Here is a 15,861-nt window from a genome sequence, read left to right on the forward strand (position 1 = left end):
CAAATCATTAAGAACTGTGATTTGCCCACAGGCAAGAACAGCTTTTAACTCTTGGTATGGGTTATAAAGATTGCACACTCCCCTCTAAAACAACTTTCCCCAAATAAAAGTACTTCTGATGATTTCTAAATCTATAAATAACACACAGCTTTGTTTATAACTCAACAAAAGGAAGTAAAATATCAGTAGACCTAAGGGTTTTGTGCTTATATATTTTTACTGGGCATTTTTGTCCTTTTTATTAAAATGATATTATAAATTCATTAAGAATTGACTAAAAACAGCTAATATTTAAAATCATTTTATACAGACTTTATCTATATTTGTTTCCTTTATTGTTTTATTTAACACGTGGTTATTTGATCCACAAGTATATATCCTAATAAATTTTTAAGTTCCAAGAGGGTATTGCCTAGACATATGAAGAAAGGATTCACTTATTTATAAGTCAGTATAAACTACTTGGCCCTTTTTATTCTTCTAGGACTTACATACACCTCTCTCTCTCTCTCTCTCTCTCTCTCACATACACACACACACATAATTAGATTCAAAAAATATTTTAAAATGTTGGTTTAGAGGTCTCCAGGAAGTAAAACGTTTAATTATTAACCATTAGTGATATTAAAATATTTATATACCTTTTAGTTCTACTTAATTGAATTTGGTGGAAAGGAGAGTAATGGAGGCAGTACTTTACTTGGCATATAATAACATTATCAGTTTATCTGGAAGAAAAAGGTTTTAGACACATCCTTCTTTGGAGATCCTATATGGTATATGGATCTGTCTGAAAATCACTTGTGTAATGCAGTGTTTTTTATCTTCAGCTATACAAGTAAGACAAGAACCATGTCTTAAAACTGAAAACAAACAAAATCAAAAACAAAAACCTATAGTGTAAGTTATTCTCACAAAAACCCCTTCATATCAGATTTACCTTTAGTGCTTTCTGTACTTTATGGGGAGAAGTGAAAAGTACTACATATCCATACCAATTTGTCCCTTTGCAATGTGTTATCTTCACTTCAAGCTCAAAGGCAAAAGACTGGGAAATGCTTCAGAATGAAAAAAGCAAAGGGATATTCTACAATGGGAAAGAGACTTATGTTCATGATTTTACCTGATCTGGCCACGAACCAGAGGTCTGTTTTTTGTTCTATTCATGTTTGAGTCAAAGGGCACCTCAAAAAACTGTAAAAAGAATGAAAAAAGAAAAGATTAAATATAATATGAAACAATCCTTCAGTTCTACTTTAGGACTGAAAAAAAGTTTTACAGTAAACTTCATTTTGATAGCATGAACTAATATCTTGGCACTCCTTGAAGAAAAATTCCCTGGAAGAGACGCATTTTAGAAACCAATGTGAATCAATGATGAGAAATATTATTTAAAAATTGCTAGATTCTTCAAAGCTTTCAGGTTTAAGGCATCAGTTTTTAAATGATTTCTGAATGCTTCAAACATTCCAAAGGCTGTGAATAAACCAAGATCAACTAGGCTACTTTAGTCAAGAGCCAATTAAGCAATGAAGGTTCCCAATGAAACTATATACAACTGTTGAGGTGAGATTGTGATAAGGTAACCATCCTTAAAGCAATTAAGGTTCCCAATGAAACTATACACAAGGTGAGATTGTGATTAAGGTAATCATCTTCTCTGCCTGGGACAATTCTAGTTTATATTATAATGCCAGCATCATTATTAGAACTATCTTTCCCAGCTTGGACAACAGATTGGCCTGAGAAGTCTAACAATTACAGGTAACAGTTTTTGTTGTGTATCTATTGAAATAAAAAGTCCAGGGAATTATCAAAACTTATTTTCCAAAGCCCTAAAAAAAAAAAAACTACATAATATAACCTTAAGTTTGTTATCTATGTCTTCTACTTTTCACTTCTTTTGGTATAACAGAATGCTCAAAAATCTAACCAGGTTATGTGAGAATATCTTGAACAAAAGGGTCTTGAGGCAAATCAATAGAAGAAATAAAAATTCAATGGAAGGTTTAAGTCAATATCTCCCCAACTATGTTCCCTAACAGTCCCTGGAGTTGTTCCCAGAAAGAATGACTTGTTGATCAAATCATAGTATGTTAAGGGCTCTGAGAAATCCCAGAGTGAAGAAATCTAATTAACATTGATTAGCCAGTGTTTCCCAAACTTATTTGACTATGAAATCTTTTTTCAAGAAAAACATGTTTAACAGATATCAGAAATGTTTGTTCTGAGTATATTCAAGTGATAGGAATCATGCTTACTCAACGTCTATCAAATCACAGCTCTTTACTCAAAAAATTAGACAATAAGATAACAAATAACCCAATAAACAAATGGGCCAAGGACCTGAACAGATACTTCTCAGAGGAGGACATACAATGAATCAACAAGCACATGAAAAAATGCTCAGCATCGCTAGCAGTCAGAGAAATGCAAATCAAAACCACCCTAAGATACCATCTCACTCCAGTAAGATTGGCAGCCACTATGAAGTCAAACAACAACAAGTGCTGGCAAGGATGTGGGGAAAAGGGTACACTTGCTCATTGTTGGTGGGACTGCAAATTGGTGCAGCCAATTTGGAAAGCAGTATGGAGATTTCTTGGAAAGCTGGGAATGGAACCACCATTTGACCCAGCTATTCCCCTTCTCGGTCTATTCCCTAAAGACCTAAAAACAGCATGCTACAGGGACACTGCTACATCGATGTTCATAGCAGCACAATTCACAATAGCAAGACTGTGGAACCAACCTAGATGCCCTTCAATAGATGAATGGATAAAAAAAAATGTGGCATCTATACACAATGGAGTATTACTCTGCATTAAAAAATGATAAAATCATAGAATTTGGAGGGAAATGGATGGCATTAGAGCAGATTATGCTAAGTGAAGCCAGCCAATCCCTAAAAAACAAATGCCAAATGTCTTCTTTGATATAAGGAGAGTAACTAAGAACAGAGTAAGGACGAAGAGCATGAGAAGAAGATTAACATTAAACAGGAATGAGAGGTGGGAGGGAAATCGAGAGGGAAGGGAAATTGCATGGAAATGGAAGGAGACCCTCATGGTTATACAAAATTACACACAAGAGGAAGTGAGGGGAAAGGGAAAAATAATACAAGGGGGAGAAATGAATTACAGTAGAGGGGGTAGAGACAGAAGAGGGAAGGGGAGGGGAGGGGAGGGGAGGGGGGATAGTAGAGGATGGAAAGGCAGCAGAATACAACAGACACTAGTATGGCAATATGTAAATCAATGGAAGTGTAACTGATGTGATTCCGCAATCTGTATACAGGGTAAAAATGGGAGTTCATAACCCACTTGAATCAAAATGTGAAATATGATATGTCAAGAACTATGTAATAATTTGAGTTCTCTCTCTTCTTCTTTACAATAAAAAAATGTAAAAAAAAAGAACTATGTAATGTTTTGAACAACCAACAATAAAAAAAAATCATAGCTCTTTGTTTTTTTTAATTTTATTTTTTTTATTGGTTGTTCACAACATTACAAAGCTCTTGATATATCATATTTCATACATTAGATTGAAGTGGGTTATGAACCCCAAATTTTACCCCAAATGCAGATTGCAGAATCACGTCGGTTACACATCCACAATTTTACATAATGCCCTATTAGTAATTGTTGTATTCTGCTACCTTTCCTATCCCCTACTATCCACCCTCCCCTCCCTTCCCATCTTCTCTCTCTACCCCATCTACTGTAATTCATTTCCCTCCTTGTTTATTTTCCCATTCCCCTCACAACCTCTTATATGTAATTTTGTATAGCAATGAGGGTCTCCCTTCATTTCCATGCAATTTCCCTTTTCTCTCCCTTTCCCTCCCATCTCATGTCTCTGTTTAATGTTAATCTTTTCTTCATGCTCTTCCTCCCTGCTCTGTTCATAGTTGCTCTCATTATATCAAAGAAGACATTTGGTATTTGTTTTTTAGGGATTGGCTAGCTTCACTAAGCATAATCTGCTCTAGTGCCATCCATTTCCCTGCAAATTCTATGATTTTGTCATTTTTTATTGCTGCATAGTACTCCATTGTGTATAGATGCCACATTTTTTTTATCCATTCATCTATTGAAGGGCATCAGGGTTGGTTCCACAGTCTAGCTATTGTGAATTGTGCTGCTATGAACATCGATGTGGCAGTATCCCTGTAGCATGCTCTTTTAAGGTCTTCAGGGAATAGTCCGAGAAGGGCAATAGCAGGGTCAAATGGTGGTTCCATTCCCAGCTTTCCCAGGAATCTCCAAACTGCTTTCCAAATTGGCCGCACCAATATGCAGTCCCACCAGCAATGTACAAGTGTACCCTTTTCTCCACATCCTTGCCAGCACTTGTTGTTGTTTGACTTCACAGTGGCTGCCAATCTTACTGGAGTGAGATGGTATCTTAGGGTGGTTTTGATTTGCATTTTTCTGACTGCTAGAGATGGTGAGCATTTTTTCATGTACTTGTTGGTTGATTGTATATCCTCCTCTGAGAAGTGTCTGTTCAGGTCCTTGGCCCATTTGTTGATTGGGTTATTTGTTATCTTATTGTCTAATTTTTTGAGTTCTTTGTATACTCTGGATATTAGGGCTCTATCTGAAGTGTGAGGAATAAAAATTTGTTCCCAGGATGTAGGCTCCCTATTTACCTCTCTTATTGTTTCTCTTGCTGAGAAAAAACTTTTTAGTTTAAGTAAGTCCCATTTGTTGATTCTTGTTATTAACTCTTGTGCTATGGGTGTCCTATTAAGGAATTTGGAGCCCGACCCCACAATATGTAGATCGGAGCCAACTTTTTCTTCTATCAGACGCAGAGTCTCTGATTTGATATCAAGCTCCTTGATCCATTTTGAGTTAACTTTTGTGCATGGCGAGAGAAAGGGATTCAGTTTCATTTTGTTGCATATGGATTTCCAGTTTTCCCAACACCATTTGTTGAAGATGCTATCCTTCCTCCATTGCATGCTTTTAGCCCCTTTATCAAATATAAGATAGTTGTAACTTTGTGGATTAGTCTCTGTGTCCTCTATTCTATACCATTGGTCCACCCGCCTGTTTTGGTACCAGTACCATGCTGTTTTTGTCACTATTGCTCTGTAATATAGTTTGAAATCTGGTATCGCTAAACCGCCTGATTCACACTTCCTGCTTAGAATTGCTTTTGCTATTCTGGGTCTTTTATTTTTCCATATGAATTTCATGATTGCTTTAGCTATTTCTACAAGAAATGCCGTTGGGATTTTGATTGGCATTGCATTAAACCTATAGAGAACTTTTGGTAATATCGCCATTTTGATGATGTTAGTTCTGCCTATCCATGAACAGGGTATATTTTTCCATCTTCTAAGATCTTCTTCTACTTCTCTCTTTAGGGTTCTGTAGTTTTCATTGTATAAATCTTTCATCTCTTTTGTTAGGTTGATTCCCAAGTATTTTATTTTTTTTTGAGGATATTGTGAATGGAGTGTATTTCCTCATTTCCGTTTCAGAAGTTTTGTTGCTGATATACAGAAATGCCTTTGATTTATGCGTGTTGATTTTATATCCTGCCACTTTGCTGAATTCATTTATTAGTTCTAGTAGTTTCTTTGTAGACCCTTTTGGGTCTTCTAGGTATAGAATCATGGCATCTGCAAATAGTGATAATTTAAGTTCTTCTTTTCCTATTTTTATGCCTTTAATTTCTTTCGTCTGTTGAATTGCTCTGGCCAGTGTTTCGAGAACTATATTGAATAGAAGTGGTGATAGAGGGCATCCCTGTCTTGTTCCAGATTTTAGAGGGAATGCCTTTAACTTTTGTCCATTCAGAATGATGCTAGCCTGAGGCTTAGCATAGATAGCTTTTACAATGTCAAGGTAAGTTCCTGTTATCCCTAGTTTTTCTAATGTTTTGAACATAAAGGGATGCTGTACTTTGTCGAATGCTTTCTCTGCTTCTATCGAGATGATCATATGCTTCTTATCTTTAAGTCTATTGATGTGGTGAATAACATTTATTGATTTCTGCATATTGAACCATCCTTGCATCCCAGGGATGAATCCTACTTGATCATGGTGCACAATTTCTTTGATGTGTTTTTGTATTCGATTCGCCAGAATTTTATTGAGGATTTTTGCATCTAGGTTCATTAGAGATATTGGTCTGTAGTTTTCTTTCTTTGAGGTGTCTTTGTCTGGTTTCAGAATCAGGGTGATGTTGGCCTCATAGAATGAATTTGGAAGAGCTCCCTCTTTTTCTATTTCCTGAAATAACTTGAAAAGTATTGGTATTCTTCTTTAAAGGTTTTGTAAAAGTCCGCTGTATACCCATCCGGTCCTGGGCTTTTCTTGGTTGGAAGTCTTTTGATGGCTTCTTCAATTTCATCCATTGATATTGGTCTGTTCAAATTGTGTGTATCCTCCTGACTCAGTCTGGGCAAATCATATGACTTAAGAAATTTATCGATGTCTTCACTATCTTCTATTTTATTGGAATATAGGTTTTCAAAATAATTTCTAATTGTCTTCTGTATTTCTGTAGCATCTGTTGTGATATTGCCTTTTTCATCCCGTATGTTAGTAATTTGAGTTCTCTCTCTTCTTCTCTTCGTTATCATGGCTAAAGGTCTGTCGATCTTATTTATTTTTTCAAAGAACCAACTTTTAGTTTTGTTAATTTTTTCAATAGTTTCTTTTGAAATCAATTTCATTGATTTCCGCTCTGATTTTAATTATTTCTTGCCTTCTGCTACATTTGCTGTTGTTTTGCTCTTCCTTTTCTAGGGCTTTGAGATGAAGTGTGAGCTCATTTATTTCTTGGTTTTTTCTTTTTTTGAGGAATGACCACCAGGCGATGAATTTTCCTCTTAAAACTGCTTTCATTGTGTCCCACAGATTCCGATATGTTGTGTCTGTATTTTCATTTATCTCTAAGAATTTTTTGATTTCCTCCTTTATGTCTTCTGTAACCCATTGATCATCCAATAACATATCGTTCATTTTCCATGTGATGTAGGATTTTTCCTTCCTTCTTTTTTCATTGATTTCCAGTTTCATTCCATTATGATCAGATAAAATGCAAGGTATTATCTCCACCCCTTTATATTTACTGAGGGTTGCCCTATGGCATAATATATGGTCTATTTTTCAGAAGGATCCATGTGCTGCTGAGAAAAAATTATATCCATTTGATGATGGTTGATATATTCTATATATGTCAGTTAAGTCTAGGTTATTGATTGTGATATTGAGTTCTATAGTTTCTTCATTCAAGTGTTGTTTGGAGGATCTGTCCAATGATGAGAGAGGTGTGTTGAAGTCCCCCATAATTATTGTGTTGTGGTCTATTTGATTCTTGAACTTGAGGAGAATTTGTTTTATGAATGTCGCAGCACCATTACTTGGTGCATAAATATTGATAATTGTTATGTCTTGTTGGTGAATGGTTCCTTTTAACAGTATATAATGTCCTTCTTTATCCCTTTTGATTAACTTAGTCTTGAAGTCGATTTTATTCGATATGAGGATGGCCACCCCTGCTTGCTTACGAGGATCGTGTGCAAGGTATATTTTTTCCCATCCTTTCACCTTCAGCCTGTGTATGTCTTTTCCAATCAGATGTGTCTCCTGGAGGCAGCATATTGTTGGATTTGTTTTTTAAATCCAATTTGTTTTTTTAATACCAGCCTATGTCGCTTTATTGGAGAGTTTAAGCCATTAACATACAGAGTTACTATTGATATATGGTTTGTACTTCCATCCATGTTTGATTATTTATCCTTTTTAAAAAAAAATTTAGTTTGTTTCTCCATGATTATCTTTCCCCTCGCCCTCTGTCTTTACCGAGGTACTTCCTACTGATGGTTTGGTTATTGTTTTTCATTTCTTCCTCGTGTAGTGTTTTGCTCAAAATGCTTTGCAATGCTGGTTTTCTGGCTGCAAATTCTTTTAACTTTTGTGTTTCATGAAAGATTTTTATTTCGTTGTCATACCTGAAGCTTAATTTTGCTGGATACAGAATTCTTGGTTGGCATCCATTGTCTTTCAGTGTTTGAAATACATTGTCCCATGACCTTCTTGCTTTCAGTGTCTGTGATGAAAAATCTATTGTTAACCTTATTGGTTTACCCCTGAATGTAATCTGTCTCCTTTCTCTTGTAGCTTTTAATATTTTCTCTTTGTTCTGTATATTGGATATCTTCATAACAATGTGTCTTGGCGTTGGTCTACTGTGATTTTGTGTGCTCAGTGTCCTGTATGCATCTTCAATTTGTATATCTGTTTCCTTTTTTATTTCTGGAAAGTTTTCTGTAATTATTTCATTCAGCAGGTTACTCGTTCCCTTGGTTTGAATCTCTGTACCTTCTTCTATCCCGATGACTCGTAAGTTTGGTTTTTTTATGTTATCCCATAACTCTTGGATGTTTTTCTCGTGATTTTTTACCAACCTTTCTGAGTTGGCTAGACTGTTTTCAAGATGATATATTTTGTCTTCATTATCTGACGTTCTGGCTTCTACTTGTTCCACTCTGTTAGTGATACTCTCAATTGAGTTTTTAATTTGGTTTATCGTTTCCTTCATTTCTAGAATTATTGTTTGATTATTTTTTATAATCTCTATCTCCTGATAAAGATGCTTAAGTTCTTCTGTTATCTGTTTATGTAATTCATTCTCAATGTGTTCTTTCGCTGCTTGAATTTGCTGTCTTGTATCCTCTTTAAGGTTCCATTCCATCTGTCTAAGGTGTTCCTTGAGTTCTTTATATGACCATTTTTCTGATGACTCTAGGTCCTCCTGAATATTTAGACTGTCCTGCATAGTTTGTACTCCTTTTCTTCCTTGCTTTTTGAAGCTGCTCATGTTACTTCTTGTTCTGTTTGACTGCTGAGTTACTGTTTGTTTACTCCTATAAATTTATTAGATGCTTGGGAGGAAAGGTATTAGAAGGGAAGGGAAGAAGTCACTAAAGAGAATGAGAGTAAGCAGGTAGAATTCAAGGAAGGGGGGGATAAGATAATTGAAAAGAAATGAAAAGCAAAAGAAGAAAAAAAATAGGAAATAAAAAAAGAAAAAAAAAGAAAAAAATTAAAATTAGAAGAAAAAAAATTTAAAAAAAATTAAAAAAAAACAAGAAAGAAAAATGAAAATGAAAGAAAAACCCAAATCAAAAAAAAAAAGAGAAAAGAAAAAAAGAAAAAAAAAACCTAATAAATGCAGTCTTAGAGTTTCATTAACTTCTCTTCCAGTAGGTGGCGCTGTGCCCACCAGGCCAAGCTTCTCCTGTCAATACGCGGGAAGCAATCACTGTGCAGCAGCTCCTCCCAGACTGGGCGAGTCTCCAATCCTGAGTGCCTAGGGCCTCCTCTTGTGTCTAGTCACTTCCCACTTTTCCTCTAGCCACGCCCCTCTCACGGGTGCCGCTCACCACAATACTGGCTACATGCCAGGTCTGCTGCTCCCGGGAGCCCTGTTTTCATGAACGACTGGGCACACTCTTCCAGTTTGCCATTCCCTCAGACCCTAAGTTTGTAGAGCTTGGGGCTGAGAATCTTCAGCGAATTTTACTTGCCCTCCGGTAGCCACGCCCCCGGTAGCTGGTGCAAGAGACCTCAGCTGTCAGCACTGGTGGAAGCGGTAGTTCCGGGCCGCGGGTCCCGCGCCACCTCTGATTCCCTGGGTCTGGCTATCGTGCTCACGGGAGAGCTGGGAGGGGCCCTTACGGGAGAGCTGGGAGGGGCCCTTAAGGTTTCCCCGATGTGTGGAGAGGGAAGGCTAGGGAATTACACACCTGTAGCCGCAGGTTTCAATGAAGTTATCTCCTTCGCCGTAGTCTGATGACATCAGTTCTCTGCCATGGTGGTATCTCTTGTAAATGGCGACAGTTCGTTTCCCTTTGCCGGGCGACCAATGCAACAGGTGGGTCCTTACTGTCTCTCTCAAGCCCTCTTTCAAACCTGTGGCCACTACCTATGAAGGCTCGGTAGGCATTTACCTCCGTAGGATGAGAAGGGCTGACGAGTTGTTTCAGCCGGATGGATTAGTGCTGAGTCACAGCTGTTTATCTGCGGGAAGCAGGCGAACTGGAGCTTGAATTCAGCCGATCCCGGCTCAGTGTGTGTTCTGAGAGGCCTAGACTGTTCGCCCCAGATCCATGTCAGCTCAGCATTGCCTAGTGATCCTGAGCAAACAGATTTAGGTTGTTTACGACTCCCTATGCCTGCACAGCTGAAGAGGTCAGAGACTTGATCTCTCTGCGCCCGCCGCCATGTTCTTTATTCATACACTTTAATTATTATAATGACAGGAGGAATCATCAGTCATCCTCGCTGAAGAATAGAGGAAAAAACGTCCATAAATGATTAGAAATCTAGGAGCGGTGGGCAAGAGGCCCTGCCGTCCATCTCTGTGGCTGGCTTCGTCAGAAGCAGCCAGGAAGGTCAGCAGTGCCCAGCGCCGGGCAGGGTCATAGACACACGTAGTCTCTCGGGGCGGTACCCACCTTGCACTCAGTCGTGCACTAGAGGCCACCTTCTTTTCGAAAGGTTGTAAGGAGCAAGAGGCACCGACTACTTTCAAGTCTGCAATGGCCCCACGTTTCAACCAACTCAGCGTCCACCCTCTTACCAACCAGAGAACCTCATAGTTCTTTGTATAGTACATTGTACTCAGTATGAATTCTGTAAGTATCAGAAAAAAAATACTACTGCTAAAAAGTCAGTCTAGAAATAAGTAAAATTTTATTTCATTTATTATTAACTACTAACAGGTAAAGGTAAAAATGAAAGAAAATTTTATTCTGAATTACTTAAGAAATTTAGAATTTATCCTCATAGATTAAGATAACTTGTCTTTCGTGTTCCCTCTAATTTTCTTTAAAAATTGACATTTTTCCCCCTTGTGCTATGGTATACATTTGTCTTTATTTTCAATTTCTTTTACAACGACATCTTCCAACATAATTACTTTTGACTTCATTCATTTCTTTCAGGTTACTATATTTATTTTACTCACGAAACCCTGTATAGTTATCCATGATGAAGATTCCCTGTTACTTAATTTCTAGTAGCCCTAGTCCTTGACACTTAAAGACTACCTAGTCACAGCTCACTTAGCCAAGGGTCAGGTATCTGGGATTCTGAGACCTTTATAATAAAACCACCGCATACCAATAATAACTACCACTATTCCACCAACAACCTTAAGATAGCAGTTATTATATATAATTATAATAGATACTCTTTTTAAAAAATATTTTTTTAGCTGTAGTTGGACACAATACCTTTATTTTTATTTATTTATTTTTATGTGGTGCTGAGGATCGAACCCAGTGCTTCACGCATACAAGGCAAGCGCTCCACTACTGAGCTACAACCCCAGCCCAAGACTAACAGATACTCTTTTCCTGGTGTCTAACCTTTATGATGGATGGGTCATGCATGTTAAGCATTGTACATGCACTGTAAAAAAAACAGTGTAGCTGTACCCAGAACAAGAAATTAAATGTTAAGTGAATAAGCAAGACATAGAATGTGTTCTCTCTCATGTGTGGAAGCTAAGAGAGTTAACCTGAATTTGGAATAGGGATTACAAGAGGCTGAGATAGACAGGGGGTGAGGGTGGTTAAAGGGTGTTTGGACAATGGGTACAAAAACAGTTAGCTAGAAATACTAAATTCTGTTTTTCTACAGCACAGTGGGATGAGTGCAATTCACAAAAAATGATTTTTTTTATGGAGATCTGGAAGAGAGGAGATAGAAGGCTCCTAACATAAAGAAATGATACAGAGAAAGAAATGCTAATTACCCTAATTTGATCAGTGCATGCCATAGGCTACACTGAACCCTATTAGTAGGTACCATTAATATACATTAATAAAAATTAAATTGAAAAAGAAACCAAATGCTGGGGTGTCTGCATGGTCTTACCTGTTCTACCACAGCCACAGATGCAGAAGACCCCAGAATGAGATGACAGCGCTCATTATTTTGGTAGTTTCTTTGAACTGGCTTCTGCTGTGAGCAACTGTGGCAGTTGCTGTTTTTAATCAAGCACTGAGTATTACACGTGATGGATGTATCATAAACCAATGTCATATGGATGGAAATTTAGGGTTTTTAAACAATCATTAGGTTTTTTAAACAATTATTCCAACAGGATATATACCTAGAATGTTCCCCTCCTTTTCAAATCATAGTCCTCCCTTGACTGGTTACACTACTTAGTAGGGATTCTCCTGAGACTACATTCCCTCAGTGCTCTTCTTTAGGCTTATCATTCAGTCAATGCACTTTCCTCAGCACCAACTACATGCCATATAACAGGAATATAAAGACCAACTAGAGCCAGTGCTTGCTTTCAAAAAATTCATAGACTATTACAGGGGTCTGCAAAACTACAGCTCATGGGCCAGATCCATACCACACCTGTTTTTATAAGTCCCACAGCCAATAACAGTTTTTACATTTTTTTCCAAACGATTTTTGGAAAAACAAGTTAAAAGAATTTCTGCCATAGAAAATTACATGAAAAGTCAAATTTCAGGGTCCCCAAAGAGGGTTTTCTTGTAATTCAGCTACACTTATTTGTCTTTGAATCAGTACAGCTGTTGCTTTTACATCGTAACAGCAGAGTTGGGTAGTTGCAGGAGACTGTATGGCCCACAAAGCCTAAAACATTTACTGTCTCTTTACAAAAAAAGTTTGCAAAGCCTTAGCCTAATAGAAATAATGAGATACTAGAACCTGGTTAATTATAATAATGAATATGAAACAATGAGAGATATGTGCAAAGGATTATGGGAGCCTAGAGGATGAGCTTTGAGGCTAGCTAGGGAGGCAGGAATGGAAAGGAGAAATTTCCTTCAAATGCTCTTAAACTGAGGCTTCACCATAATAAGATAAGAAGTAAGTGCATTCTAGACACAAGGGGAAGCACCAACAAAGGTGCAGGAGGCAGAAATCTGATGATGAGCTGAGAGGTTAGGACAGTGGAGAGGTTAAGACCCTAGGCTTCTGCAATCACAGAGATGAGGGTTAATTTTCAGCTTTGCCACTTACTATCATCTGTGTATTAATTCAGTTTCCTTATCTGTAAAACAATAATGCATAACTTGCAAGGTTGATGTAATGATTAAGATAATGTATATAGAGCATAATGCCTGGCAAATAAGAGGTGCTTGATAATGAGTAAGTTAACTGCCACTCCTATCAGTGTTGCTGGATGGCTAGTGATGAAGCTCTGGAGATGGGCAAGGAACCAGATCAGGGAGAGCCTTACACCATGCTAACGTACCAAGACTACTGAGTAGGAGGACCCCTGTGACTGCCACTTTGAGGATGGTTTAGACAGGAAAGACTATCAGGATGAGGACCTGAACAATGGTGTGACAGTGGAGAGGAACAGGAACCAGGATTTTCCTTTGTCCCTAAAACAACAAACACTGCCTAATGCGTACACCCCAAGTCCTGGTAACCAATCTATTTTAAATAAAACCACTATGTGTGTAAACTTGACTTGCTCTTTTTAAAATTGCACTTAATTAATTTATGGTTTATTGGTGCATTATAATTATACATAATAGTAAGATTTATTATGCCACACTCATATATACACATAATTTAACAATCTCTTGCCCCAGTACTTTTTCTTTCACTCCCCTCCTCCTTCCCCCGATCTACCTGCTTGATTCTACTCATTTCTCATTTATTATTATTGTTACTATGATTAGTACATTATAATAATATAAAAGCAGGATTCATTGTAGTATATTCTTTCATGACATAAGATAATTGAGTAAATTTTCTTAGTACTTTCCCTTGTCCTCCTTTCCTTCTTATTTCTAAATCTCCTTCATTTCTATTTTCATGGACATTCCTTTTTTTTAAATCTTTCCTCACCCAGCTAGCTTTCACATGTGAAAGAAAACATCTGACCCATGACTTTCTGTCACTTAGTCTGATGTTTTCCATTTATCAGCAGATAACATAATTTTATTCTTCTTCGTGGATGAGTACAACTCCACTGTGTATATATACCACATTTTCTTTATCCATTTGTCTGCCGATGGACATTTAGGCTGGTTTCCTAACTTGGCTATTATGAATCATGCTGCTTTGAACATTGATACACATGTATTGCTACACTTTGATTGGTACAGTTATAAGCTTCATTAAGAAATTTGCTTTCTGGATTGTGAGAATGATGTATTGTGCTGTTGAATTACTACTTGGGTATTGTTTTGAATTTTAGGCTCTGATTTTGTGGAGGTATATTGGTGAACTAAAGTATGTCTAAAAAAAGATGACCATAGAGGTGGTATGAAAGACAGATCAAGAAGGAAACATGGCTGAATTATACACAGGTGATTCATAAATCCATCAGTGCTTAGCTAAATGACACAGGTAGTAGCTTGACAAAGGAACTATATAAGGCCTGGTCTGCTGCTTTAAGTATTAAGAAAATGCATGCTTATTCAACCTGTTAGATACAAGAAATATATTGGAAAATAACCTGAAATTTCATAAATTCCATGATCAAGGAAACATTAGGTTGAAAAGAATAAGATGAAATTTATAAGAAATAAATGACAAGGCCTGTGTTTAGATAAAACAAACACACACAAATATAAATACATGTTCAATGTATGCAGGATGAGAAAATGTGGTTATAAAGTCGATGAGAAATAGCACGCACATGCACACACTTCATAATTCAGGCATTCTAATGACTCATTTCATCTGGATAAAAAGAGATATTATCTTTTCTATGTTTCTGGCAAAACAGATATCCAAAGATGGCAACTGAAGTCCAGAATGTAGCAGCTGAACTCCAGGGTGCCATAAATTGGCAGCAGCTTTGGACTCCTATGAATGCTTAAATTTATCAGGACAAGCAACATCTGGGCAGAAATACCATGCAAACCAAGACTTATGGTTCATTTCAGTGAGGGCCAGACAATTCTTTCTAGCACTAAGGGATCTGAGCTCATTATACTATTCGATTCTGGGTTTTATGTATTTTATATAATGTCTTTCAGTTAAGTTTACTGCTTTGGTTTAAACATTTAAACCACATTTCCAAAGCATAAAACACAGTCTATTTAGATGAGAAATTTAAACACTTTAACAGTTATTTTAGAATTTATATATAACTGGCTTTTAGTCTACTCATATTTTTCCCTGTTCTTTATAATAATTTTTTCCATAATGTTATCATTTCAGTTGGCTCTAACAACTTCTAAAGCAGTCAAGTTATATTCTTGCAACTTGTGTTGAAAATAAAAGACAAATGTTGTAATACCAACTCTTAGAATGTTTTGCCCCTTCTTCATATATATATATAGTCTTCCCTTGGTATCCGAGGGGGATTGGTTCCAGGTTCCCTGTGGCCACCAAGATCTGCAGATGCTCAAGCCCCTTATATAAAATGGTGAAGTATTTGCATATAATGAATACACATCCTCCCAAATACTTTAAATCATCTTTAGGTTACTTTAGGTAATATCTAGTGCAATGCAAATGCTATGTAAATAGTTGTTATATGGGTTTATGAACAATAACAAGGAAAAAAGTGTACATTTCAGTATAGAAACAGTTCTTGTTTTCAAATATTTTCAATTTGTATGGTTCAATTTATGTGAGAAGAGCCAAAGGATAAAGAGGGCCAACTGTACCTTTATTACTTCAAAGAATGCTGAAAGTAATAAGCTGCAGTGAACACACTCTGGACACTTGCCAGGTCAAATGGGATTCTCCTGGAGGCCAGTCTTTTGCTGAAGCTTGCCCTTCTTCTAGTAGAGGGCTTTGTTTATGGTTTCAAATGGCCATATAACCCAGTAATTTACCCTGCTCCTGGACAGAGATTGGTTCAGTGAGT

At 37.0% G+C, this 15,861-nt stretch overlaps 1 protein-coding gene across 1 annotated transcript in view; it reads right to left on the minus strand.

The window, feature by feature from the left end:
* The window catches only part of COX10 (cytochrome c oxidase assembly factor heme A:farnesyltransferase COX10), a 138,895-nt gene that overhangs the window by 35,215 nt on the left and 87,819 nt on the right, over nt 1–15,861 (minus strand). The window contains exon 5 of the mRNA XM_081270964.1: nt 1,124–1,194. Coding sequence (XP_081127090.1) covers nt 1,124–1,194 — 71 coding nt within the window. The remainder of the gene's footprint in view (nt 1–1,123; nt 1,195–15,861) is intronic.

The sequence above is a fragment of the Spermophilus citellus genome (assembly GCF_964194105.1).
Source record: "Spermophilus citellus genome assembly, chromosome: 17".
Lineage (NCBI taxonomy): Eukaryota > Metazoa > Chordata > Mammalia > Rodentia > Sciuridae > Spermophilus > Spermophilus citellus.